The 27,191-nt window shown below is 44.2% G+C and overlaps 2 protein-coding genes across 2 annotated transcripts; both read right to left on the minus strand.

Moving 5' to 3' along the window:
- Positions 1-1,187: 1,187 nt before the first annotated feature.
- CRHBP (corticotropin releasing hormone binding protein) lies at positions 1,188-10,787 on the minus strand. The gene is made up of 7 exons (XM_035310814.1): positions 10,606-10,787; positions 10,088-10,181; positions 9,361-9,518; positions 7,151-7,361; positions 5,682-5,830; positions 3,279-3,396; positions 1,188-2,098 (listed from the first exon to the last, which is right to left on the minus strand). Exons 1-7 carry the CDS (start codon positions 10,684-10,686, stop codon positions 1,941-1,943), a joined length of 969 nt encoding a protein of 322 aa, XP_035166705.1. The 5' UTR covers positions 10,687-10,787; the 3' UTR covers positions 1,188-1,940.
- An 11,169-nt stretch (positions 10,788-21,956) lies between these two features.
- On the minus strand, positions 21,957-25,832 carry S100Z (S100 calcium binding protein Z). The gene is made up of 3 exons (XM_035310732.1): positions 25,775-25,832; positions 24,836-24,993; positions 21,957-23,289 (listed from the first exon to the last, which is right to left on the minus strand). The coding sequence occupies exons 2-3, from the start codon at positions 24,974-24,976 to the stop codon at positions 23,131-23,133; spliced, it is 300 nt and encodes a 99-aa protein (XP_035166623.1). The 5' UTR covers positions 24,977-24,993; positions 25,775-25,832; the 3' UTR covers positions 21,957-23,130.
- Between the last annotated feature and the right edge of the window lie 1,359 nt (positions 25,833-27,191).

Below are 27,191 nucleotides of genomic sequence, written 5' to 3' on the forward strand. Positions count from 1 at the left end.
CCTGTTTGCAGATAGGCATATGGGTAAGCATGGTATGATACAGGAATCTCTGAGTTCCGTCCTAAACCCTCCTGAAAACCTACCCCATTATGCTAAAGAGTGCCTGTGAATGGCTGTTGGGGCTGGATATGCTTAGGGGTTTTGGAGAGACAGAAGTCCTCCATCACTGCAAGTTTCCTCAGAAAAAAAAAAAAAAATAATAATAATAATATTAATAAAAAGCCAGTTCATAGAGCTACAGTTATTTGTTATTCCTGCCTCAGAGTACCAATGTTTCCATGCTGGGCAGCCAGGTCTTCTGCACACACCAACACCACAGCAGGGGCCTGGGACACCTGCAGGAGGTTGCATGGGACTGGAGCAGGGATGTGCTGGCCAAGGATCCCCTGCCCCAAGACATGAGCTGGAGGTGCTCCGTGCCATGGGATAGCCAGAAAGAGGATGGTCCCACTGCTGCAGGTCCTGGGTCCCCTTTTGGCCCATCCTGGGGAGTGCTCACCTTTGCTAGAGCTTCCAAGCTGTTGGTTGGAAGTGTGAGGCTTTGCCTGATTTTGGGGTGAAACAAAGCAAAATAGTCACACAGTCCTCATCTGTTCCATAAACACAGTCCTGCAGCATGGACACACCCAAAGCTGACCAGGCTGCCAGACCTATCCCTTCATTATCAAGTCAGTTATTAATCAGAACTAGGTTCATCAAACCTTATGAAGAGAGAGCATGAGACATCCTAAAGTTTTCACCAACTTCTATTGGGGCAGGTGGATGAACTTCAGAGCTGCTGACTACTCAGAACACTTGATTTTTGGTGACTGAGTGTGAGACAAAGAGCCAGATATCAGATCTGAAGGTCTCAGGCACGCAACTGGGTTAATCAGTATTCGTTGTTAATTGAACATCAGAGGAGAAGCTGTTTGCCCCCATGTTTGCCAGGTAGCACTCCCAGAAATCATACAAATCCATCCACACTCTGCCAAGCTTGGACACAGCTCTGGTCCTCTGCTGTGCTTCCTAGAGCTCTCCAGGCTTACACTCCTCTTCTGGGTCACCAAAGACGAGAAAAATAACATGTATTTGTGTATCTGACTTCTACATGTATGCTGGACATTTGACCAAAAACCTTAAACGGGAAAGGTGCTAGTAAGTGACATGTGCTGCATAAGAAGGTGTAGGCAACACGGTTAAACACATTTCTGCCCATAACGTTACTTTAATAGTCCACAGTTTTACAGCTACATATGTTCAAAATGATAATTTCCAGAAAACTGCACAAGACTTGGGAAGTTCAACAAAAATGTTTTAAAGAGCTCTTCAGAAAAATACAACGTCATAGTGTTTTGCCAGCTCTTGGAATGTATTTATTCATGTTTGGGTTTGTGAAAGGAAGTTTCCATGCTATAAATTTTTATTAAAAACATGTCATTAGAAATAAATAGCACATTTATAGTCATAAACAAACAAGTCATTTTTGAACACACTAATGCTGGATTTCCTTTTACAAAACTGGAAATGTATTCCACCACCTTTTTTTTTTTTTTTGTTTATTCCTGATATAAAAGGATAATGTTAACCATGTGAAGTTTATACTTATTATGAGTTTTATGTGTGCTCAGACTGAATATACAGAGGATTTATGTCTGTTTCCCTAATAATACTTATATTGGAAACATAGACTTCTTTCTATTGATTTTGAATATAGTAAATTATCCTAAATATTGCAGAAAAAATTATCATGGTAGTAACAAAGATTAATATACTTTTTCCTGCTTGCTCATGACCATGACTGATTTGTATGGGGGGAAAAAAAGGGAATGTGCTTGTACTGTAGAAAGGCTCAATAACACCAGCTGGTAAAGGAAAAATACTTATTTTTTTTCTTTTTTTTTTTTAATTCACCAGAACCTTATTGTCATTAGCTGTGTGAAAACACGTTGCCTGGTTTCTCAGATGCTAGGGAAGCAGAATTCCTCAATGCTGTTCTCCTTTCTGTTTTCTATTTCCTGCAGATCAAGTTGATAGTACTCAAACGTCACACGATTGATGTGCTTGCCACTGGAGACCATTCGTAGCACAGTATTGTCACAACCAATCTTCATTTGGGCTAATTAGGGAAAAGAGATAGAGACATAAGGATAAATTTATACCAGAGTGAGGGAAAAGTGATATGTAGTGTTGGAATTACAAAGCACTAATGCATACTGCTTTGGAAACAAAGCACATTTGGACATAGTAATGGCCATCCACTAGTGGCATAGCTGACTAAATGCCTTCCTCTGCATTTGTTAGCTTTACTTTATAATGGCCTGGCTATTTCATTAAATGTTGTAGCCTTTACTCATGCAAACACTGCTCACCTCCCATCCACCTGCAGTCTCAACTACAGACATGACATGGAATTTATACATGCTTGCACTCACTGGTCAGATACCATGAGTGACAGGCGAGGACAGCGGCACCCTATCCTGGAGATCTCCAAAATTAACAACACTGAAATGCTGGGAGAGCGGAGACACAAGATGGGATTTTCCTTCCTTTACACTGCCAGGAAAGTGTGCTTTAATCTCTTTGTAGTGCTCAGTATCTGCTCAGTTCCAGTGCTTACTTGTTAAGACTTTGGGCAGTGCCTGGACCATTAGGCTGTGGTGTGCTGAAAGGTGATGGAGATGGTATTTCAAGGTACCACACTCCCTCGGCCCCACATCTGTGTGCTGCAGAGGTCTGTCTGTCTCATCACTGCAACACTGCTTTCTCTCCTCAATTAAATATTAGGGAAACTGGGAATTCTTATTTCTGTGTGGAGAAGGAGGCCACTGACGTGGCACAATTGTGAAAGAGGTTTGGCCTCAAAGCAGTGGGTGAGGGTTCTGAGGCTTTTTGGGGTATGCTTTGCTTCTGCAGCAGAAAAGAAGGCACCAGGAATACAGTGAAAGTGAGAAAAAAATGCCTGAACTGAAAATGTAACTCCTCTACCTTCATTTATTATGACTTTCCAGACTTGTCTGTCTGTTGACACTAATAATCTTATGTGTCATAGGAAAAGTGTTTTAAAAATATATATAACTTAATCTTGTTATTATAATTACTGCAGGGGCAAGTGAAGGTATTCATGGGTGTGCTGCATCACACTCCCCTGCTGCAGGCTCAAAGAGATTTAGCTCTCATCTTCTGCTACATAAGAACATCACCAGTCTAGAGGAAACCTGGGTTTGAGAGGGCTCTGCATGGCCCTCTCTGTTTTGGTATTTTGTCATGCAGAGGTAAGTGGAAGAAGGAGCACTCACCAGACCCATGAAAGGAGTGACAGAGATCAGCTAGTGGAAACATCTTGGATGGGTCTAAGCCAGTTCCTCCCAACAGCTCTACAAAATCTCCCACTCCCGCACAGCCTGCTGATGGTTTCTAAGAAGACAGAGATTAAAAGTTATTTGTTGTTTTCATCAAAACATAGCAATGTGCTAGACGAGACTGCAGACAACAGCAGGTTTTAGAGTACTTTGTGCTCAAATCCGTGTGAAATCAAGGCTGTTCTCATCCCAATCAATAAATAGTACTTCAATTTGTAAGTTAATTTCTTTAAGAGACTCTCAGAGAAAGACCTAAGTGAGCTCTGGAAAATCATTGGCTTGCTGTTAAGATGTTGATCCAGTTGCTTTCAGTGCAAGTAAGCAATCTGATTCTGGGTGCTTAGACATGTAATCAAATTAATAGAGTCATGGGGCTGCACACATGCCCACACTCAGCTGGCAGGCAGTAACTTAGGCTCCAAAATAACCTCACTTTCAGATTCCTAAGCAAAAGTGATGCCAAAACGCACTGTCTGACTAAGAGAATAGTCCCTGCTGTGGTCCCTTGTCTGCCGATACTGAATAATGGGCCATCTCTCGAAGTCTGGTTTGGGACAAGTTGTTTCTAGCCATCCTGAGCCATCGGTCCTGAAGCTTCTGGTTCACAGACTTCAAGAGCAGAGAAGGAGCTCCTGGCAGGACAGAGACATTGGCTTTTTGACCAGGCATACTGGTATTTCTAGCTAACTTGTAATAGAGGAAGATTTTTTTCCTCTTACGTATTAAAACTTTACATTTGATTTAAATTTTTGTTTGCCTTTGTTTTCTTGTAACAAGAGTGGGGGTCTCCCTCTTTGTAGTGCAGAAGAGTGAGTGTTCCTGTGAAAACAGCATGTAAAGCAAGGCTATAGCTATGGACTGGTCTGAGCCAACCAATATTTAAAATCCACACCTTCAGTAATTTTGTGGCTGATTTTGCCCTCATGCACCATGCTGTGAGCAGAATTTCCTCTGTCTGGCCTGTCTCTATCTACACTGCAAGGCTGACTTTTTTTCCTGAGCACTTCCCATCCATGCTCAGCCCTTTCCTTGCTCACCACTTGCCCACATCTTGTTCCCCTTTACTGTGCAAGGAAAATTTAAACATCTTTTAAAAACTCCTCACTTCCCTCTAGGGACTTACCCAGATCCGTTTTCCAGTGGATCTGCAGCCTGGGTCGTGCAGTCTCAGGACTCTCAAGACACTATCAGACTCCTAACAGCTCCACCTCTGGTATTATTTACTCTTTTCTTTTGAATTTTGAAGCCTGCCCACCTCCAATCTATTTTTATTTATTTATTTTTTTTTTCGGCAGAATTAGCAGATCAGCTCATGCTGCTGATCAGCACATACAGCTAACATTTATTGCTCATTTTTTATCTTGACAAAAATAGATCATCTCTGCAGTTTCATTCAAGCTGCCCTTTATGATGTCTGCTGTTGGGGTACCACATACAGACTCAAATAGCTGTGTCTTCATTTTGATCTAACCTTTTCTTTAAAGCTCTCCTTGATGCAAATACCTCAAAACAAAACAAACAAAAAACAGAGATGAGCAACAGAGTCCCCTGTGTGTTGCCCTAAACAAGACTTGTTCACTGGTTCTTGTCCTGTTTCCACCAGTTGCCTGCTGAATTTCTGTCTTTTCGTGTCCTGCCTCCCACCAGCATCTTTCCTGTGTCAGCTGTGTTCCCTGACTGCTGCTCAGACACAGACAATCCCCATAGAGGACCTCAGTTACCAGTCTCAATGGAACCAGAAAACAAACATCCTTTTTTTTTTTTCTATCCCTCTGGACATTTTCACATTTGCAACTTTTTGGACCTCCTAGGCCCAGGGTGCTACCAACAGCTCTTGTCCTCTCCTGCCTGCTCATCACTGAGCATCAAATGCTGTGCCTCAGAGCAAACAGAGCACACTGAGCAGGGGATCAATCTGTAGTGAACACATCTGTTTTTTCACCATGCTCATACCTCACTGCCTAACCTGCGTCTCCTTTCTCTGTTCAGAGTGCTTGCTGCTTTCATTAGTTTAAATGCAGACAGACAGCTCTGGGAGAACACTCTTTTCTTTCTAATGAAATGCTTGCTGTAACAAAGAGTAAGAAATATTTACATGCGTTAATGGCACTTTGCATAATTTGATTGCCTCTGCAATGTAACAGAGACAATAGCAGCAGAGGCAAACCCAGCTCTGGTCTCTGGGGGTGCCAACACCCATGGTGGGCACACACGCGATCTGGAGCACACATGCCCTAACAATCAGTGCTGTGGCCATCCCTTCTCCACCCCTTCCTCCCCTGTCCATGCCCAGAGAAGATGCACGTGGTAGTGATTTATTAGGTAACAAAAACAACTCACCTTTAGAAAGAGGCCATTTAAGTGTCCCAGGATGAGATCGGATATTTTTATCACCACTGGATATATTATAGAAAAGCTGCAGTTTCTGTGCTGATGAGGAATGACCATAGTAAACCTTCCCGAGGGAGTCTGAGAGATGACGTTGCAAGCTGGGGCACAAGAGAAGGTGCAGGTGTTACTTGTGTAGCCATTGCTGCCCCATTTAGCAAAATCGTGTACTTTTGGTACTAACAAATAACAAACAAATTAACAGCTGAGAGTTAAAGCCAAATGTTGAAAAGTATGCATACAATATTATCAGGTTTTCTTGCCCGGCATTTGTTCCCTAGAAATTCCCTGCCCATTGTTTATGGTGCAGTATGGGCTCTGGCAGAATTTGAAGGTGAAGTCGTCAATAGGAGAGCTCAAACCCCAGATCCACACATCAGGGATTTGTGTTCTCAGGGGCTCCTACTTTTTGCCAGTTAAAGCTAAGTATGGATGAAGGGCTTTCATTTATCTTTGACTTGTCATTGCCTGGTACTGCCAGCAACCCCCCAAGTCCTCTCCTGCTCCTTCTAACTGGGGTTCCCTTACCCTGTGAAGCATCCCATTCAACCTAGAGCAGGCACATGCTGGTTTTGTCTTGAAGTTCAAAATCATCAGTTCCGGTAGTAACTTATCACTGATGTGTGTAACCCAAGGGATCCTCTCTGCAGACAATGGAGGCCTGCAGCTGCTTTGGCCAGCAGGTTATGGACAGAAGTGAGCTCCAGCAGTTGCACACAATGATCAGGTCCATGGGCACAAAGCCACACCAGCCTGGAGACCCAGTGTCCAAGCTCATGTCTTAACAACTCAAAGTAAGGGCAGGGCAGACATGCTCTCACCTTCATCTTTTGCATGGTAAAGCAGATGAATCAGATTAATTAGTCAAATAGCTTAAATACTGAAGGTAAATGTCCTGTCCTCTTTCGGAAAAGTGATGCAAGTGACCATTATTTGTGCCTTGCTAGCTCATGGGCTCAGGGAAATAACTTGCAAGTAGGTCCTTGGGATCATATATCACTCTCCATGTTACTATTCAATATACTGATTGTACTGCTGAACTTTTTCAAATACTTTTTTCCTCATTGTTCACACAGATTTAGAAGTTGCTCAGGTTAAAATCTCTATTTTAATACTACCCGTTCAAGCCAAATGTGACAGGACACAACAATATTAGATTTGAAGAGATCGTCTTTGAAAGAAAGACCCTTCTTGTCCTGAATATGGAAGAAATTATTAAGTGCTCTCTTATAGTTCTCTAATTTTCTTTCCTGAGACACAAGCTGAGCCTGAGTCAAACCCCCAGGCATGCAGCTCTGCAAAAGTCACTGGAACTGTGTTGGTGCAGATAAAGTCAGAGAGTTCAGTGCAAACCAACACTTTTTTTTTTTTTGCTTCCTACCCCAAATGTAAGCCACTTGATTAGATAAAATAAGACTTACGGAAGAGGTTGGTAGTTTTCTTGACTGTGACAGTAAATCCATTGCCTGGCTGGTGAATCCTGAAGAAGATCATCGCCACATTCTGTGATGACCTGATGCTCCTCTGCATGTTGCCACTTTCACAGAAGTCTGTGTATCTTTCAGAAGTGGGGAGGGGATGGTCCAAGGAACTAGGAAATTTCTCTCCTTTGAGTATCCAGCCATCAAATACCTATAGGGATTCAATAATTGAAACCAGCACTTTTGTACATCACCCTCTCAGCAGAGAAGCATAAAGTATTACACGGTTTTATTTTGACACCAGATGGCTTGTTAAAAGCCCCTAGATAACTACAAATTTGGGCTTTATCTATTTCCTAACATTTTACTAATAATTCAAGCTTCAATCAATATTTAGGAATGAGATGGATATGAATTTTAAAGTTTTTATTTCCTTCAGGTGACAATTTGGTGACTTGTTTTTGAAGGAAACAGCTCTCTTTGTTCCAGCACCATCAAATTCACATCAGTTTTTTGATTTATTAGTATTGCAGTTCAATTGCTACTAAAACTAGTTTTTAATGTGAAAGCCACATCAAACAAAAGTCTCACTCTTGAGCTATGGACATGAAGTCCACTGACCTGCTGGTAATTTTCCACCATCTATGTTTTGCAGCTTGCCTTCAACATGCCCAGAGCTCCCTAGAGCATCTGTGTTTCAGTCCAAAAGAAAAGCACGATAAATCTTTGGGGAGGAATTATCAGCAGGGGGATTGCTCTCACCCGTGTCTTTTCTTTCAACTCACTGTAATCACTAGAAAGCACAACAAATGCTGCCTACTGGGCTAGAGCTCAAGCAGCAACCTCTACAAATCTTTCATTCACAACAAAAATAGCAACAAATTTGCCCTCACCATGTTCAGGGATACCTGTGAGAAATGAGTCAGAAATGGAAATCTATGTTAACCCTAGCACAGTGGTGCAGTCACCTTCCCTTCCTTGCACTTCCAGTTCCCTCCTGCCTACTCTCACCTGATAACTCCTTTTGTGCTCTGATCATGCTTTGAAAATCTGAGGACCAGATCCTGCCGCTGCTGTGGTGAGTAATCCTGATATGAGCATGTGTGGGATGTTTTGGTGGAAGACCTGCAGAACTGGTCTCCAGATTTGCTAGAACTGCAAATTTTCTGAACTCATGAGAAGCGGCTGCTCAAATCACACCAGGGAAAATATACTCTATAAATACAGTAGCATGATGAAGAAACTGGGGACACCATAATTAAAGGAAGGAAACCATAAAGTTTTGAAGGTTGCCTGGCATTTTTCTAGCTTTCACAAGAATCTATGAGTCTAGGAAGAAAGTCCTTGGAGCCACAAGAAACTGAAATAATCTTTTAGCAACATTTGGAGAGACCCCAACCAAGGGATGGAGGGACAAGACTCCCCAGGGGAAGGACAAGGACAAGGCTAAAGGGCAGTTTTCCTCCTCCTTCCCCCTGCAGCTCAGCTTGCAGCTATTGAGGAGGGGTTCTGTGCTGTGTACAAAGGGCAGAGCAAGAGGCAAAGGAAGGCAGGTGCCTTCAAACCTCCCCTCACCACCAAAACCAAATTCAGGTCTCGGTCACACATCTGTCTGCCACCAAAGCACCCTAGTAAATTTTTCATTTCTGGACTATAAATGGCTCTGCATCATGGACCTCTCCCTGTTTGGAGCACATGTCCTGAAAAGCTCTAGCAGGGCCATTTGATAGTCTCTCCTGCAACAATGCACGCATTAACGATTAATGCAGTGAGTGGAGGTCCTCACACAGTAACAGCATTTCAGAGGGCTCTGTCATTACCTCCTCACGTGATTCATGGTGTCACAGAGGAAACAAGAAAACCCTTTGAATGGGGCTGAGAGCCTCGGCTGGCAATGACCAAGCTTTTCGGTCAGTCTGCCAGCCGCAGACACTCAGTGGAGGTGCTCCTGGAAAAGTTTGGAAGAGACCATGCTGCAATTTGGAGACAGATCCCCAGCCTGTGAAGGATTTTTCTTTACAGGGGTGGTGGTGGTGGGGATGCCACCAAAGCACCTCAGGGAGGAGGAACATCAGTCCCAGAGACAGACGCTTTGTAAAAGGCTGTTCTGTATGCACACACACACATTCGCGTGCCCTTCCACACACAACCAGCATCTCACACACCAGAGCAGGGACAGGGACAAGCAGCAGGAGCTGCCAACTCTTTACCTTCAGGAAATCGCCTCCTTGGCAGTCGATGTTTACGAAGTCGTAGTCTATCATGATGAGCTCCTCGGGCTCGCCGATGAAGAAGGTTGCGCAGTGCAGCTGGGGCTGCTCTGCGGTGAAGGTGAACTGCCCCTCTATACTCAGCATGTCGATGCAGCCTGCAGGGACAGAGCCGGGAGCTGCTGCCTCTGCCTGCTCAGGAGGGAGACCCAGTGCCCACTTCCACTGCACAGGGAAGGGGAGAGCAAGGAGAGACCCCATACTGAAACCCAGTCAGTGGGGAGGAGAGGGAGATGGCTGAGCAATGGGGGATGCTCGCAGGTGTGGTTGGGGAAAATGACACATCACAGCATCTCTGAACTGAAAACTGCATCTGCAGTTGTACACAAAAGTGTACAAAGGCTAAGTTCCTTCATATTTCTCCCTCATCACAGCTTTTCCATCCACCACTTCCCCTGGAGACAGACCCTGCCCATGACTGCAGGTAGATAACCCCTAACCTCCTCCCATCAGTGGAAACCCAGCTCTGACCCCCAGCCTCCCTTAGAGCCCCTCTTTGAGCTCTCTGTCTCAGCCACAGCTCGTGGAGGTTTTAAAACTCTGCCCTTCTCCCCTCTGCCTTGTGAAATGCACCTGCAGCTCTGTCACTCCCAAATTACCCTGAGCTCACCCCCCCAGGAGCCTCCCACTCCTCAGAGGGACCCAGCAGAGCTGTGAAGAAACTCACGGAGCGACCGCCGGTAGATCTGTCCTGCAGACAGCTCTCGCTTCAGATCTTCACTGAGGAGTAGGAAGGGCTCATCTTCACCAGCATCCCTCACCTGGCAGGGATACAGGGCAAGAAGAGGCTGGGGCAAAGCAAAAAGCAGCCCCCTCCCTGCACTTCTATAGAATAGGTGCTGGCCGATTAAATTCCTTCTCCAGGAAGGGTGCAGCTGTGCAAGAGATTAGTCAGAAAGCTGCCAGGCTGCTGTAGTGGGGGAGCAAACCTGGCACCTGAGAGGTTAGCTCAGCTCAGCACACAGTGAGTGTCTCAATTACTGAGCAAAAAGTGTAAGTTTGAGAAAAGGAAAATAAATGAAAATGCAGGGGAGCTGTTGTATTAATGTCACACCTGTGGTCAGGTGCAGGGGGAATAGGAATAGGAAAAGAGAGTCAAAACCCAATTCTCAGGAGCTGGGTATAAAGTTAGAAGAGAGCAGAAAAGCACATCGAAGCGCATTAGCCATCAGCCCCGTTGCTCACCTCTAGGTATCTGGTGTCCCCCTTGTAGGCTGCTAGGAAGATGAGGACGAGGTGGCATTGAAGCTGGAAGGCAGACGGCATGCTGGCACCCCTCTCTGCCTACACTGAGTGCCTGCTGCTCTGTGCTGGGAGGCAGGAGCATCCAGGGCATCTTCCAGCGACTCTTTTTATAGAGCTGTTGGGAGGGGAGGCACTTGGTCCCCGTACTGATAGGGTAACCCATGGTAACTGAATTCCTCTCGCAGTGACACAGTACGTGGGCATGACGAGGGTCCAAATCACAGCCACAGATTCCCCAGCCAACAGCGCTCCCCTTTCTGGCAGATGTCTTTTCTACTTCTCTGTCTGGTGGAGCTGAAAAGCTCCCAGGAGGAGAGCGTGTTCCCGCACTGCCAGGGAGCTTTCTCCCTATGGTGATTTCCAGTTACTCAAAAGCAAAGTGAGAATCAAAGAGCATCCCTCCCTCCTCCTCCTCCTCTCCGGTCTCAGGGCATTTCAGACCTGCAGGGCTCCTCCTGCTGCTCCGCAGCGTGCAGCACCAACACTGACCTCCTGGTCGTGTGCCTGTGGTGGGGGCACAAAGGGGTGTGCAGCAAGTACGCGGGACAATGAGACAGTCCTCTGCAGCAGACACAGCTTTCACACTGAAATTAGGAAAACTTGGGGCTCCTAAGGGAGTATTTCCCATAGAACTGCTGATACAGCTGTTCCTCATCCCTGATCCTCAGGGGAAACCTGAGAAATACCTTCAAAGGATGAACCTGGAGATGAAAATTTGTAACTCTGCAGAGTACTGAAAATCACGAACTCACCGACTAGTTCTATGGTGTAGTCTAATTTTCCTCTGACCCTGAGTGATCCACTGATGATGTGCATACAATAAATATACTTTGCCCATCTCAGCCATCTTGATAACATCTTCTGAGCTATAATTTTCTGTCAAAATCTCATTCTGGTTCAGTAAAACTTAAAAAAATATATGATCCAAACTTGCAGAGCTTTAACTTTGCTACTCCTGATTTCATTCTTAAGGGTGGTAGACAGAAACATTCGCCAGCTGTTTCACACCATTTGATGGTCAAATAATAATAGCAAAGAAAATCTTATTCTGTCTATACACTCTGACTTTTTTATGCTATAATTCTTATGTTTGGAGTTCACTTTAAACTATAATATTCCTCAATATCTGCATAGCACGTCTCTGAGTTTGCCGTATCTACATGATTTTCAATAGCATAAAGAATACCAAGGAAACAGAAAATGTTTTTGAACTTCTGACACTAAGTTGTACTCAAAGGTTGCTAAAACTGCTTCAGGGAAGTGTGTGGTTAATTGCTGAATGAACCAAGACTGAATTAATTCATCTTCATGTACTTGCCTTGAATTGTTAACTGTGATTTTAGGCAAGCATCATCAGAAGCGCTACGGGAGCTCAGAATTTAAATCCTCTGGAGTTCTTTGGAGACTGAAGTTGTGGAGGAAAGCTGCAGGGCTTAGCCACAGCCCGTGAGAGGATGGCTGGGAGGTTGCTCGGGGTGGTGTGAGGTGCCCCAGAGACTACCATGAACCTGCATGACCCAAAGGGGCTGCAGAAGAGTCTCTTGTGCTTCTCTGATCACACACTTGCTTTCTGAAGAGAAGAAGAAAGTCAGGATCACAGCATAGCAGGCAGCTTGCTGCTTGTTTGGGAAACAACAGAGATTTTACCAAAGTGCCCAGAAGTGGTATCTGGAGATCTACTTCAGCCTCAGAAAGAATCCTGCTCCCCCTATTCCCAACCCTTGGCAGCCCCCAGCCCCCGTTCTGGTTGGGGCGCCTGCACTTACCCTGCCGGCCCCTGGCCCAGCCCTCAGCGACTGCGTCCTCCTTGGATGCCCTCACTAAATGAGGGAGAGTGCTCAGTTGTCTGAGAATTTCACCAGTTACTGAAGATTTGCTTGAATTCATCTGCAAAAAGGAGTGAAGGACACATGACACTGCAGTAAAACCTCTCTATTAAACCACCTGTGATCTGATCTGCTCTGACAAAATACACCAAGAGAAACACCAATGTTTTAAACCCTTCCCAGTGAATAGCTGAGGTCTGGTCTAGCACAGCGTTATCTGGTGGGGTGCCCAGATGAGCAGGCAACCCTGGGGCCATAGGACAGCAAGCTGCTGGCACCAGAAGGTCTGAGGACTGTACTTCTCCAATCCTCAGGGTGGTGGAGAAAGGCGAGGAGCCACCTCAGGCCTACAAAGGGTTCGTGGTTCTGACACAGCACCCACAGGAGTCTGCTCTAAGCATTGCAAATATTCTGCATGGCATTATTGCAAAAGCTAAACTCAGATGCCTATTGCTGTGGAAGGGGAACTCGCTGTTAATAGGGACACTCATGCAACTTGCTATTTCCTCCATGCCACCTCTTGCTTTGCATATCAGCTCTGTGCTCAGCAGCAGTTGGTGAGGCACGGTGACATCCTGCCCAGTCTCCTCACAAAGCCACCCAGCACCTGAGGTGATTCCCTGCCACAGGACTGTGGCTGTGAGGACTGCCACAGTCGCAGAAGGGACCTCTGGAGGTCATCCAGCCCACCCCACACCCTGAGTTGTCCCTCCACCATTGGAGCTTCCCCTTGCCTGTACAGACCTTGCTCCAGCTCTGCGTGTGCTTAAGGATGAGGCTGAACTTGTCAGATGTGGTTACACCTAACAAAGCTAAGAAAAATCAGCAGTTTAAACAGGGTTCAAAATATCCCTAGGGCACTTGGAAGGGAAAAACACCTTAAATGTGATACAAACCCGTGGGCAAAAGAGTGCCTTTTTTTTTTTTTTTTTTTTTTTTTTTTTTTTTTTTAATTGGGTTGAGTCACAGTAACACTTAATAGGACAATTTTGTTTTGTTAACATCAGATTACATAACACAAAAAAACACATTCCCAGTCCAACCCTGCTGTAGACCAGATAATCTCATGCTGTGACACCTCCACTCCACCAGCAACCTCTGTGGCCATAATGCAGCCTTGGGAGCGACTATCTCCTGCCTGGCAGAAGCAGGACGTCGCCTACCCTACGCCATGGTGGCACCTCAGACCCTGCAGAGCCTTCTACTGCTGGAGCTGGGGTCTGTGGGTGGGTTTGGATGCCCACAGCTGCCTGTCCCATGCTGAAAATTCCCCCACACAGTGCTGGGAGCTTGTAGGTGTCTTGTCAGCTGTTTTTTCAGAGGAGACAGATTGCAGCTGTGGTGAGAGGTGGAGAAAATACAGCTGAATAGAGAGTAGTGAAAGAAGCCCTGTTTACTCTCCCCTGTGGAGATCAAGTGATGCTCTGTGCTATAATGCAGTCAGTAATTGTGTTTTCCTCTCCTTTGTGGTAAAGTGGTTGGTACAGTGAGGCTATGTACGATGCTCTTGGAACTGAGCTTTGCAGAAAGTGCTCCAGCTACAGGCACTCCTTAGGGCTGCCTTGCTGATGACTGGGAGCTATGAACCACACAGGACTCCTGGTCTCCAAAAGGCTCTTTTGAACCCCCAGCCCCCTTAAACAACACTCTTCCATGCTTGAATTCCTGTGAAAGACCATTATATTTGCATGCAAGCTTCTTCACAACCATAGCACAGGCTGTGGCCACCATTCCCTCCCCTTAGAGTGGAAATTTCCCCTGCAGCTAATCTCCCCCTATGCCCAAGTGAACCCTGGAGCTTTCTGATTCCACGCAAACCACAGCTCGTGGATTTCCTGTGATATACCTGTTGAAAACCTCAGTCTTCTCATATGGGCTATATTTTGAACCCTGTATTTGTTAATTCCCCTGGACTGCAGCCTGACTCCTGGCACAAGTGCCAGAGCAGATCAAACCTCCCTCTAACACCAGAACCTTGGACAATTTTAGTTTTCCTGTATAGCCACATCCCCATGCAAGCCCTGGCTCTTTCACGCCACAGGGAACATCCCAGTGACAGACTACTGCATGTCCCACAGGGACTCCCCTGTTTGTCCACACCAGGCAAATCCTCTGCCTACTGAGAACAGCAGCACGCCTGTGGTGCTTCACCACCAATGGCATGGGTAAGGAGGATTTCTGCCTCAGGCACTCCATCCTCAGCTGCTCATGGTGATTTCTCATGCATGCTTAGCCCGGCTGGAGACATGATGCGGAGCGATGCATGTGCAGAACCTCTGGCTGTGGTTTAACCTTCCTGCTGTGTCAGCTGCTAAACACTGTGCTGAGTTACATCTATTTCCCTTATGCTTATCCCTGCTTTATCTCAGAATTAAGTAAGGAACTAGCTTTTCTTTTTCCTGCGGTGTCCGGGAAATGTAACACTATCTAGCTGTTGCTGTTTCTCATGTGGCAGCAGGTCCCACACTGGTGTCTGTGTCTTTGAAGACGGGATTGCTGCACACCACTTGCATTTTATTACAGAGGTATGCCATTAAAACTGGCTGCAATCCCTTCAGTGTATTATTCCTGAAATGTGGGATTAACTACTCCATAATAAAGAGGCAAAGAAATCTAGAGGCTCTAAAATGTCATAAATACTACTGTGAGGGTCAAGTTTTCAGTCCCATGATTACTAAATTCTGTGCTAACTATCAGTTACTGCTCTGAAAAAAATGGCATGGAAAAGGAAACAAAGGTGAGGCTGCATGAAAAATCACAGCTGCAGGGGTCATTAGGAAACTATGTCCTTAATATAGACTTACACAGAACATTGCTTCAAAGCCTGAGGGATTGTGAAACTAGTGCCAAAAGTTTAGAATAGAAGGGAATGATAGAACAGAATAGCTCATTTGGAAGGGATCCTCGAAGATCATCTAGTCCAACTGCCTGAGGAAGCTCCTGCCTCTAGTCCATTTCCCTTATCCTATAAGTCACCATAGGAAACACTGAAGTCCCTGAATCCCCCCTCAATGCTCACAGATCATTTCTGAACACTTCACATCGATTGTGAGGGGTAGTGGGGAAGTTTTTGTATTCCCATACATCTCCATTGCCCCAGGCTCCTCAGCATGTTATCGCCTCCTCCCTTGTGCAGGTGGCTGGGGAGAAGAAGGAGGAAGAAGAGGAGTGAGACTTTGCAGCCACATTCCATCGCTAACCATCAGGTCCCCTCTCCATTAACAGGTTATGCCATGCTACATGTTTTCATGGCTGATAAGGGTCAGTTAATTGTCAAGACATGGTGCCAAATCTCACTGTGTATCCAGCACACATACTGACCACCACACCCCATGGCAATGGGTCACTGCCCTGCCCAGGTCATGGCCAGGGAGCAACCTATAGCACAGAAAATCAATGGAGAGCTAATTAACCTCTCAAAACCCCCTGTCATTTGGAGGACCCAAACTGTGACTGCCAGAACCCTTGGTACTGTCATGATCATGACTACGTGATCATGACTACATCTGGGGACCACCTGTGGCATGAGATGTGAGTTTCTTTGTTGCCACAGCAGTTATTAGTGGGTAAGCATCCATTCCACAAAATGCACCAGTGTAACTACTGGAAGAAAAAAAAAAAAAAACAAAAAAACAACAAAAAAAAACAGTTTAATTAGCCAGGCTGTTGTCATACAACAGGAAAGGTACACCTCAACATGATTCAAGTAATTAATTTTCCCTATCAACGTTTTGATATGCTTCTCTTACACAAACCCAATCATAGTCACAATGACAACTGAAAGAGGGCATACTCAAACACCAAAAGTGCAGAGTTTGAGATCACATTTTGTACCTTTACTTTACCTGTGGTTTTGGGGTCAGGCAATTCTCCAAGTATCATTTGACCCATCCTGAACCCAGCACTCCTCCCCTTTCAGTCAATGGTCATTTCTGTCACTGACTTCTGTTACTGCCTGCTGTCCGCAGCTCTTTGTGCTGGTAGAGCAAGATCTACCACCTCTTCCAAGCCTTTCAGTGTATCCTTCTGTAATGACACTTCTGTTACTTGTGTGCATATGAATAAGTTGGCCTTAAATAGAGCTGAACTTTCTGTAAGGTGAAGTAAATGTAGCTTGTTAACTCTGGGCAGTTTAACACAAGAGATGTGTGATTTGTTATGTTGAGTAGCTTAGAGAAATGACAAATGCATGTGGATTGGTGAACAGAAAGACTATCAGCATTGTGCAGGCTTGATGATAAGTGTTGCTTTAACACTATTTATGGCATTGAATAAGAACAAGAATTGTGAAGCTCGCAGTTTAGCGGGTTACAAATAATCAAGCAAACATTATATTCAGACACTGAGATTACCCTGAGGGCGATGATCACTACAAGCTCTGCCTGTGACTCAACGCAGCATCTACACAAAGCAGTTGGGGCCAAGAAGTGGGAGCAGACAAAAGTGTTCTCCCAGGAAGAAAAAAAGAGCTGCAGGAGGGGGCGATGGGCAAAGGCATACGCCATGGCTCTGGTATTAGGAGAGGCGCAGGACATTTGCCCACCTGGGATGTCACCTCTGAAGTGCTGGGACAGGAAGATCTTAGAACTAGACACATGCACACAGATGCAGTGTGGCTCCAACACGAGAGATCTGGTAGACGTTCCGTATCTATGTCCTTCTTCTCTCCATGTCTACATCCCAACAGATCAGCACTGGGTTGTGTCAGTCTTCACCTAAAGCAGTGGCTGCCCTGGCCAGTCCCAGCATCCTTGGAGAAGAGCGGTTTCCTTCCCAGAATGTGGTACAATTACTGGGGTTGCACTTTGCTCGGAGGCAAACATCAGATCATGCGCCAGACCTGCAGAGGACACAGGGTGTTGCAGCCACTGCTTCATCTCCTCTCCCAGATTTGAGTTACCAGAACATTTGTCATTTTATTTTCAATGCCGAGGTCACCTTAGTATACAAAATATAATTTTTGGATATATTGAAATATCTTACTACTTACACATGCCACATTCCTAAATTTGTTAGAACTGGGTCACTGTGAAGAATAAACTTCCTCTCCGTCAGAGCCCCCCTTCAAAAAGTGATATCATGAGATATTTTTCCTACCCAAGGACAAGTACTTCTCATCTGAAGTGACTGTCTCCTTGATTGATTCTCACTCATCCGGGGAAAGAGCTGTGATTCAACATGATCGTCTCCAACAGTGTTAGGTATTACAATAATGGGCCATTTCAGAAATACTGTGGAGTGTAACACAGTTCAACTAGTCAATATGAGTCAGATAAGAGATGCCAGCACACCCAGCATATTGATGTATTTATCCTCTCAGCTGCTCCTACCACTTAGCCCTTTTTCACATGCATGTAATTCCTCCACTTCTAGACAGAAGTACTGCAGTGTTTCGTGTCAATGAAAAAAACAAACATTGAAGGACTTTGAGATCACCTGGCATTCTTCCCCCTCCTGAAGCCTAGAGACAGCTGAGACTTTGATAGGAATTTCACAGACCATCTTTTACCTCAGGTCTGCCAACATGTTTTTTCATTGCAGCGAGAAATCAAACTCAGCTTTCAACTTCTCATTTCACTTAATTTGTTTCCTGGGGCAACAAAAAATGACAAAAATTTTCCTTGAGAGACAACTGTAGAATAGGTCATTGATGCAAAGACAAAAAAGCTTTGGTTTCTCCTAGTCAAGACATTCACAGTTTAACAGGACAGAGCTCTCCAGACCTGCATCTCCTCCAATTACCCTTTGCTTAACCATGTGGACCTATCTGCCACTGCCACTCAATATCCAGGGCCAGAGCTGGGGAGGATGCAGTTTTTGTAGTGTGCTCAGTTTCCTAACATTTTTCAGCTCACAAAACACAACCTTATCTAACGCTCCAGGTGGTTCACTTGCCCTTCAGCTCCTCACAACTTGTTCTACCCAGAGGTTTTTCCTGTCCATGTGCTTTTCTGGGTTCATGCAACAGATGTGGATGTAGAGTCATCCCAATACATGGAGCTTTAGGGGAGACTCCATAGGCAGAGATATTTGGTACCCATACCAGGACTGTTTGCTCCACAACACACAAAGTCAACCAAGACCTGAGAGGACTGCTTATTATTTAAAACAGACAAACCACAGGAACATCTCCCACTGATTTGTCCTACAAATACCTGTACTCTGAGCAACAGCTTCTCCTGTTTTCCTCTCAGCTGCCTTGTTGCAACATTTGCAATTTTACAGATATGTCCTTATTTAGCCAACCAGCTAACAGAAGCACAACTTTCCATTGACGGCTAATTTAAAGTCATAAGCACATGTCCTCAGCTGTTGCAAAATTATGCCACTAAGTGCAATAGGCTTTGTTGTTTTATATCAGCTGAGAATCTACTTGCTAGGGCAAAATAAGTGGATGCAGCTGCAGTTCCCTTCCTTGGGAGTAGCCCCCCTCTTACACAACTGATTGCAGGTGGCTGGGATTTGGTATTTAAAAAGACTTTTTTATTTTTTAATGTATCTGGAGAACTTTGCTCATCTGCTCTGTCTGATGGTTACCCAAGGGCATGTAGCCCAGCTCTGAGGAAAGGACATGGATGAAAATGTCCTTGCTTAGAAAAACAAGATCGCTAGATCATAAACAAAAAATCTTCTCTCATGCAGTATCATGTGGAAGAAGAAAGATAAAATTGAAAATGTGACCCCCCTTTTTTTTTCTTTAAATAATACAGTGCCATTCAACAGACTTAATTATCCCTAAAGACACATCTATTAATTGTTAGCCTGTCAATCAAACCCGTTATTAGACATGCACATGACATCACATCACAGTCTAAGAAATCTTCCTGCCAGTCAAAAACCTTTATATAGATTAATCTGATTTAAGGGGCAAGTCCTGTCTTTGACCTTTTAACCAGCTTATCTGGGTGGAAATCTTAGAGGAACTGAACTCTTTCTGCATGGTGCCAGCCTGGGACTGTGGGTTCTGGGTCGTGGCCAAGAGTTTCCCTCCTGGCCACTCTCTGCTTTACACTGCAGCACAGCCTGCAATGCTCGTAGTGGGAAGGGGCTCGGACTTGGACTGCTGAGTAAATTGGTGTGGACCTGCATTGCCATAGGAGAGCTCTGCCCCATCTTCCTCTGGCCTGTATGCATGGGAATGTTAACTCCCCAACTGCGTGGGATACCATGAAGCCATGCTTCACCGAGATACGTGTACTGGGTTTGAGATGATACAGTCCCTACCATGCACACTGCATAGACCCAGCACATTGCTGTGACTGTACACCCATGGGAGTGCTTGCTGCACTAGGGGAGACCTGTGAGCCTTTGCCCCAGGAGGAAATAGCCGCTCTGCCAAGGGGAAAGTGCACATCTCACAAGAGCAGGCACTGTACTGACAGCACGGGGAGATTGCCAGCCTATGTATAGGGATGCCAAGTATGAGTTATGCACCAGGATTTGAAAGGTAGTCCTATCCAGATTTCCCAGACCAAATAGGTGTGCATGGCATTCTCCCTTCCCACAACCTCAGGCCACTTTGTTTCTCACCTTTAAGAGCAGGAACTGTTGTTGTAGGATGATGATTTTTCCACAGGGCTTGACACCGCCTACAGTGCTGTAGAGCAAAAGAAATGTTGCCTTCCAGTTGACATGGACAGTAAGTCAGAGGTTGGAGGGACGGCTCCCTTTCACAGCACTGGTGGTATCACATGCAGTGTTTTGAGATCAGCAGTTGGACACCAAATCTGAAGAGGTTATAAATGTATTTACCAATAGTGCATGAAGCTTTGTGTATCAAGTTGCACTGCCACATCAAGTATCCTTTGAACTGAAATAAAAGCAAAAGGCAAAGGCTGAGGCTTTCAAGATAATGCCATTTATCTTCTCAAAATCTGCTTTTTAGATGTCAGGGAAAACAATTTCACAATAGCTAGAAAAGATCTTGTCTGGCATCACTGGATTTTTATTGGTCTTTAATGTAACTTGAAAATATTAGGCCATTTTGCAGTGTTCACTTTTCTATTGATTTTTCAGACAGTCTGGTAACACAAATGAAAAAATGCTCATAATTAGACATCTTTCCTAAAGCTGAAAGGCTTTGGAGGAACCCACACAACAAGCTTCCTTTTCGTGTAAAACTTTAAAGTTTTATGGATTCATGAACTACAGGAAAATTTGAAGTCAGCAAGAAAAGTGCCAGTAAACAATGAGAAAAAAAAAGTAACAGCTTCATGTTTAAAGAAGATAGCTTTACTTTTAAGAGCAGCTAAATCAAAGTTATGTCTGCAGGACAAAATGTCTGTAGTGAGGTTGGTCACACAAGCACCCTCCAGCACAGCCAGCGAGAGTGGCTACAATGCTGTTCTCCATCCTGAAGTTTGCTTACAGAAAAGAGGATTGCTCACAGCTTTTTTTTTTCTCCTGGAAGTGGTATCTGCAAATGCAGCAGTGGTTGTCACTGGCAGGAGCAGAATGGCTGAGGAATGACCTGGTGCAGTGGGTCAGCCCACAGTTAGCTAAGGGTTGGAATGGCAAGTGCCTTGCCCCAAGACCCCAGGTTGTGCCAGGGTTTTTTGTTTTCTAGCTTTTGAATGTGCTTTGTAGCATTTTCTTCATTTTCAGTCATTTATTAAGTTTTATAAAACTTTTGTTGGAATAAAAATCATGTGAGTCATTCTCCTCTGGTTCTTATGCAAGCAAGCTCCCTCTACAGAGGAATTAGGCGGCGCTCAGTCTGCAGACAGTTCCACTGATGAGATGGCTCCACAGACCCTCTTCAGCAGGGCAGCATCTCTCGCTGTCTGACCCCAGTTGTGACTTTCCACAGCTATGCTCAACACACAAGCTGCTGAGTGTCTAGGATCCCACCAAGGATGGGACCCTAGACACTCAGGGGGGGTATGGACTAACTGAAGCTTGTTACCAGAAAGGTTTTTACTTGAAAGTTGTAATGGACAAACCAGTCCTCGCTGAGAGAACCTGAGTCCTTGTAGCTTTGGGGTGAAGGTTTAGAATGTGCTCCTCTCCATTCCACCCAAGAAGGGGAAACTCTGGGAGATCAGAAACAGTCTGCAGGACCTTGAAAGAAGTCTTGCACTTTCTGGCTGGTCCTGCTGCCACCCTCATCCAAGAACTGCAATGATGTTAAAGTGCATGACATCACAGGCGACAAATTGTTGTCAGTTTAATACTTTTTGCCATGCTCCTGTACAAGACCTTCTGTGATTCTGTGAATGCTATATGGCTTCTGCTACTGTCACGTTGAAGAGCCTTTACCACCACCCCAAACTCTTTTTTTTTTTTTTCCTTTTTTTTTTTTCCAGGATAACATCATCTGGGGGCTGAGAGGCTGGAGAGCAGAAAGGGATCTGGGGGTTCTGTTCAACAGCAAGTTGGACAGCAAGTTGGTACATCTTCATTGAAGGTGGTTCGTTTTTTGACCTCTTACACAAACCGAAAATCTTCACTTAATTCAGACAACTTTTATTACAGTTTGAAGTTACCAAAAAAAAAAAAATAAACAATGAAAGCACTCCATGCAAGAAAAAAGCTGCAACATGCTGTCACTAAGGATTTGTGGGGGTTTGGAAGTATGTTTAAACATGAATCTAGATATACACTTATTTCAGTCCAAGGATGGGTTAACACTGAAACATTTCTCTCTCCATGTCTGGCTGTGGGGTCCCACCGCCCCTTTTGCACCACATCCATGTAGGGAGTTGGATCAGCACAAGAAGAAATTATTGTTCCATCAGATGACTCACATGATGAAGCTGTACTCCAGGATCCCATCATGAAATCCTCCACAAGTAGTCCTCTAAAAGCCCTCCTCTTAAGGGAAGAGGAGGGCCAGAATAGTGGAAGCAGCAGGCATTTACATTTCCCCTAAAGACCCAGTTCTTCCATCAGCCCTCAGAGCAGCTTGCTGACTAAAACCTCTGTGTATCTGAATAATTTACCATATGAATAAATTCATTTATGCCAAACAAAGAGGTGGACCACTGGGATGCAGTAATGCCAACACAACAAAATGGAAGATGGGGAGATTGGGGGAAATGAACCCATAATCACAGCAAGCAACACCATCTGCTCAGGACGCAGCAGGCAGCTGTGACCATATCTAAAATACGAGAGTGCAGGGACATATGGAGCTGCAACTAAAAAAGGCAGAGCTGATCAAAAAACAAAGGCAGAGCTGATCAAAAAACAAAGTTTTCTGTGACCTGCAGAAACACGTTTGTTACAGAATGACTGAAAACTAAATTGCAAGTTTTATGTCTCATTCCAAATTTTCCAATTCAGAAAGTATGTAAGCAACATTCATGTTCCTTTTACTTCCCACTCTACTGACACTTACAAAATTGAAGTCAACTCCTGCCAAGTGTTCTGCCACCCCAAGCCCAGGACCTGGGAAACTGATCAATGTGTGTTACAGACACCTGCAGTGCAAAGACTGAGAATACTAAAAGCCAGATCTCAAGTAGTTTAAGCTGCCTTTGGTCCAGCTTACACCAGTTGCTGATCTGGTCTATAAGTGTCTTATTGCAGTAGCAGTTTGACTGATGGTGGTTTGCATTCACTAAATGCTGCTAAGCACTAGCTAACTCGACATACTTCATTGCATTTGTGGTGAAGAGATTGATTGTATTGAGCATTTTTAAAATCCTTCTTCCTTTAGTTGTTCTTCAAAGAAATCATTACATGCCACAGTCAGAGCTGCAACCAGAGTCATAAATTCATTAAAATCCACTTCATTGTCTTTATTGGAGTCCAGATCTTTCATAATCTTATCGACCAGCAGGGGATCATTTTGGCCCTAAAGAGAAAAAAAGTGTCTTAGCTGGGCAGATCTTGAATGCATAATTACAACGCACCCGACGGTGCAACCCACCAGTATGACACAAGCCCAGATGCTATTAAATAAAAGGGTGAGTGAAGTATGCACCCAAATACTAATATACCATGAGTCATAACATTAAAAACATAGGTCTGGAGTCCCAAAGGTACGCAGCTACAGAAACGGAACAGTGCAGCTCGTAGAAGGAATACAGGTACTAATGGGCACTGAAATGAATCAAGCAGGTTTTAGGAGCTGCTGAGCACAAGTCTGATCTGTAATGTGCAATAAATAAATTTTTTAAAAAATGAAATTTCCCTGTATCATCCTTAACAAATAGTACTTCAATTTTCAAGAGACTGTTTTATAAGTGGTCATATTATACCTCCATTAATCACTTTCAGAATGTCTCTAGTTAACAAACAAGACATCCTATTCAGTGGGAGTAAGGACAGTCAATCTCATGAAAATAAATCAATAACTAAGATTAAAAGAAAATCCAATTCAAGGAAATTGATACAATGTGTAAAAAAATCCTACTGATGGTGACAGGGTCCACAACAATCCTTACAATTTAGAGGATACAGAAAAACTATTATGGATCAGGTCATTGTTCCATGAAGTGTCAATGCTGTGTAGCAAAGAACAAAACAAACATGTAAAGAGATATTTGTATCAAAATACTTATCCCTGAAAGGTTTTCTTAGTAACACTCTGGGACAGATAAGCAGCTCTAGTGTGTCTGGTTTCCCATAAACCTGTGCAACAGCTGCGTATGATTTAGTTAGGCCTCCAAGAATATAATGGACCTTGGATCTCACCTATTGCATGACCATGGTGTCATAGCTTTGGCTGGGACAGAGTTGATTTTTTTCATAGAGACTCACACAATGCTGTAGTTGGGATTTTTGATGAAGAGAGTGTTGATAACACACAAATGTTTTAGTTGTTGCGAGCAGTGCTCACACAACAAGGATGTTTCAGCTCCTCATGCTGCCCTGCCAGCGAGGAGGCTGGGGGTGCACAAGGAGCTGGGAGGGGACATGGCCAGGACAGCTGGCCCTAGGGAGGCAGAGGGGTGTCCCATGCCACATGGTATGCAAACTACCTTGTCATTTCCTGAGAGCTGGTCACTGAATTTGAATCTTTGAATGATTTATTTCTGCTCTATTACTAAAACTAACAAACAGATAAATAAAGCCTGATCCAGGCTTTGTTACTAGTTAGTTACTAGTTTTAGCTGCTGTTGGCTCTTCTGTCCAAAAGCACAGCAAGCGAGGCACAAAGTGCCTGTCTTGTGGCACATGGCTGAGAACTGGGGGCCCACACCACTCTCTGAAAACACACTTTTCAAATGTGAAATTTGATCTCATCTCCTTCTCTCCAGCTCTGCAAAGACAGTTGTCATCTGAGAGGCTATGGCAGGATGTTTGCTGTGTAAGGAGATGCTATTCCTGAACACTTTGATAGCTGCTTATCTCACCGGTGAAACAGACACTCAAGAGACTCAGGAGCTGCATCTTACTGAAAGGAAGTCAGTGAGCTCACTGGTGAGGAGTTCCTTGAGTTCTGCTTTACTGAGCTTGTATCTGTCTCCTTCTTTGCCAGAGTAGTGGTAAAAAATCCTGATCAAGGTGTTCATAGCATCCTCCAGTGGTGTGGACATAGCAGCAAGTAGGAGAGCTGTGGGAAAAAGACCCAGAATCAGTGGCATGGCAGAGGAGTCAAGTCCTTCCATGGGGAAGGGATGGAGAGCTAGCTGGATACGGAAATTGTTACCAGCACTGAGAAAATGGGCTTTAAGCTAACCCATCCTGTCAAATGTGTGTGGACAAGCCTAGATTGTTATAAAATAAAACATTGTCCTGAATTCATTAACATATACTTCTAAATGTAAAAAGAAAGGAAAACCTTCACTTGAGAAACCGTTCTACCATGCATCCATTTGATATAAAAGGAAACCTCTTGCACCCATAGCTGAGAACACAAGCAAAATGAAGGTACACTGTTCATTCGAAAGTTTCCTCAGGAAAATGGGATCAACAGGAAACCACAGCCAAAGTACATTTATACAGAAGGTTCCTAACATACCTGATTCTGAGGTGATAAGACAGCAGTCATAAAGAGATGCAAGGGTAGGAGCAACAGCTATTACTTTATTTGGAATTTCTTGTTTGGGATGATTTTTTCTCCCTGTAAATTACCTGGAATAAACAACTATGAGCTAGGCACACCGGAGAGTTTGCTTCATCAAGCATGCAGTAAGAAAATAGAAAGGGAAGCACCACTAAAACTTACAAAAGATGGAAATGCAGTTCATTACTGAGTAGCTGACTCAAAGAATAACTAAAATTAGAAATCAGGTGAAAGGAAACACATTGTTTTGATTAAGCCCCAGGAGAAAGCTTAAAAAAAAAAATACAAGGTAAGACTGGAGTTATAAAGAAACAGTATTACTGCTTACCTGCTTTACAGGCTAACTGAAGTATTTGCAAGAAAACACTCAGATCAGAAGGTGATGGTCACCTTCTGCTCAAAACTCATGCACAGACACTTGTTTATCAGGCTGAGAGGGTGGATTAGAGATGAACGTATAATCGTCACAAGGATGACAGGGCTTCTGTTTCCTTCTGTATTTGCCTACCGTGTTCAACAAAAGCTGCTTGCTCTAAATGGGTCACTAAAATATTTACTAGGCAGCACAGAGGGCTGTGTGTGGAACATACAATATATTTTTTATCATTTGACATTTTACAAAGATGCACATCTGGGATTCTGAAAGTCAAAATTAGAAAATGCTAACAATAACTAAAAGTCAGTATCAAATAACTTTCTCCCATTTTCAAATATATATATATATATATATTATATATATATATATTTCTAATCTCTGCACTTCTACAGCAATGAGCCTAAATGCTGAGGCACTGGCAGCCCATCCTCAAGGATACTTGAACATCCAAAAGTAGGCTTGTAGACAAGTTTGCAACAAATCCTTTGAGGCATTTATTTTTACTGTCAGATGTCTCAATAAGCCTAAAATGTTGGCTCTTGATGAATGAAGTTCTTGCCATAGTACACATGTCCTCCAGACAAAACCAGTTTCAGACACAGGTGCATCTGGAATTACTCAGACCAGTAGACTTGGTTTAATTTTTGTCAACCCAGTTGAAATGAACTGAAGAGGCAAATGTGCTCTGAGGACAGCATCCTGCTTTCAGACTGTGGATCCTCCACATACTCATCTTGTACCAAGCAGGAAATGCTTTTGCATTTCTCTGTCCTCTGAACAACTGACACAAAACTCCCTTCAGCTTGGCTGAACAGGTTACCACATACATATCATCTCTGTACTTCTATTTCTGAGCTGGTTCCCTGTGGAATAAAAAGTGCAGTTCAACGTCTCTTTCAGTAAGCAATATTCCCCTAAGAGGTCTTCACTTGCCCCAGCCCTAGAGACATGCCAGCCCTGCTGGTGATGGGTGGGGAACACAATATGCAGCAATTTCATCATGGTAGAGCCACCAAAAACCCACAGTTTTCATGACAGCCATATGAAATGGAAAGCTTCTTGCTTTGGGTTTGCTTTGCCTCCATGAAGTTCTCCACCTGCTGCACATGTGTGTCCAACTTACACAAATGGACAGATAAACAGCAACAGGGTACACAGCTGTGGCTGCTTCTCACTTTTGTCCCAGCCTGGAGGACAGAGAATGAGGTGGGCAATGTTGTTGTTTCCAAAAGCCTCTAGGCACATATTATTTTAAGTTCCACAGTAGAACTCAGCCCACACCTCTATCTGCCTCCTTTCATAGAATCATTGAATAGCCTGAGTTGGAAGGGACCCCATAAGGATCATCAAGTCCAACTCCTGGCACTGC

This window comes from Oxyura jamaicensis, chromosome Z (genome assembly GCF_011077185.1).
Source record: "Oxyura jamaicensis isolate SHBP4307 breed ruddy duck chromosome Z, BPBGC_Ojam_1.0, whole genome shotgun sequence".
Lineage (NCBI taxonomy): Eukaryota > Metazoa > Chordata > Aves > Anseriformes > Anatidae > Oxyura > Oxyura jamaicensis.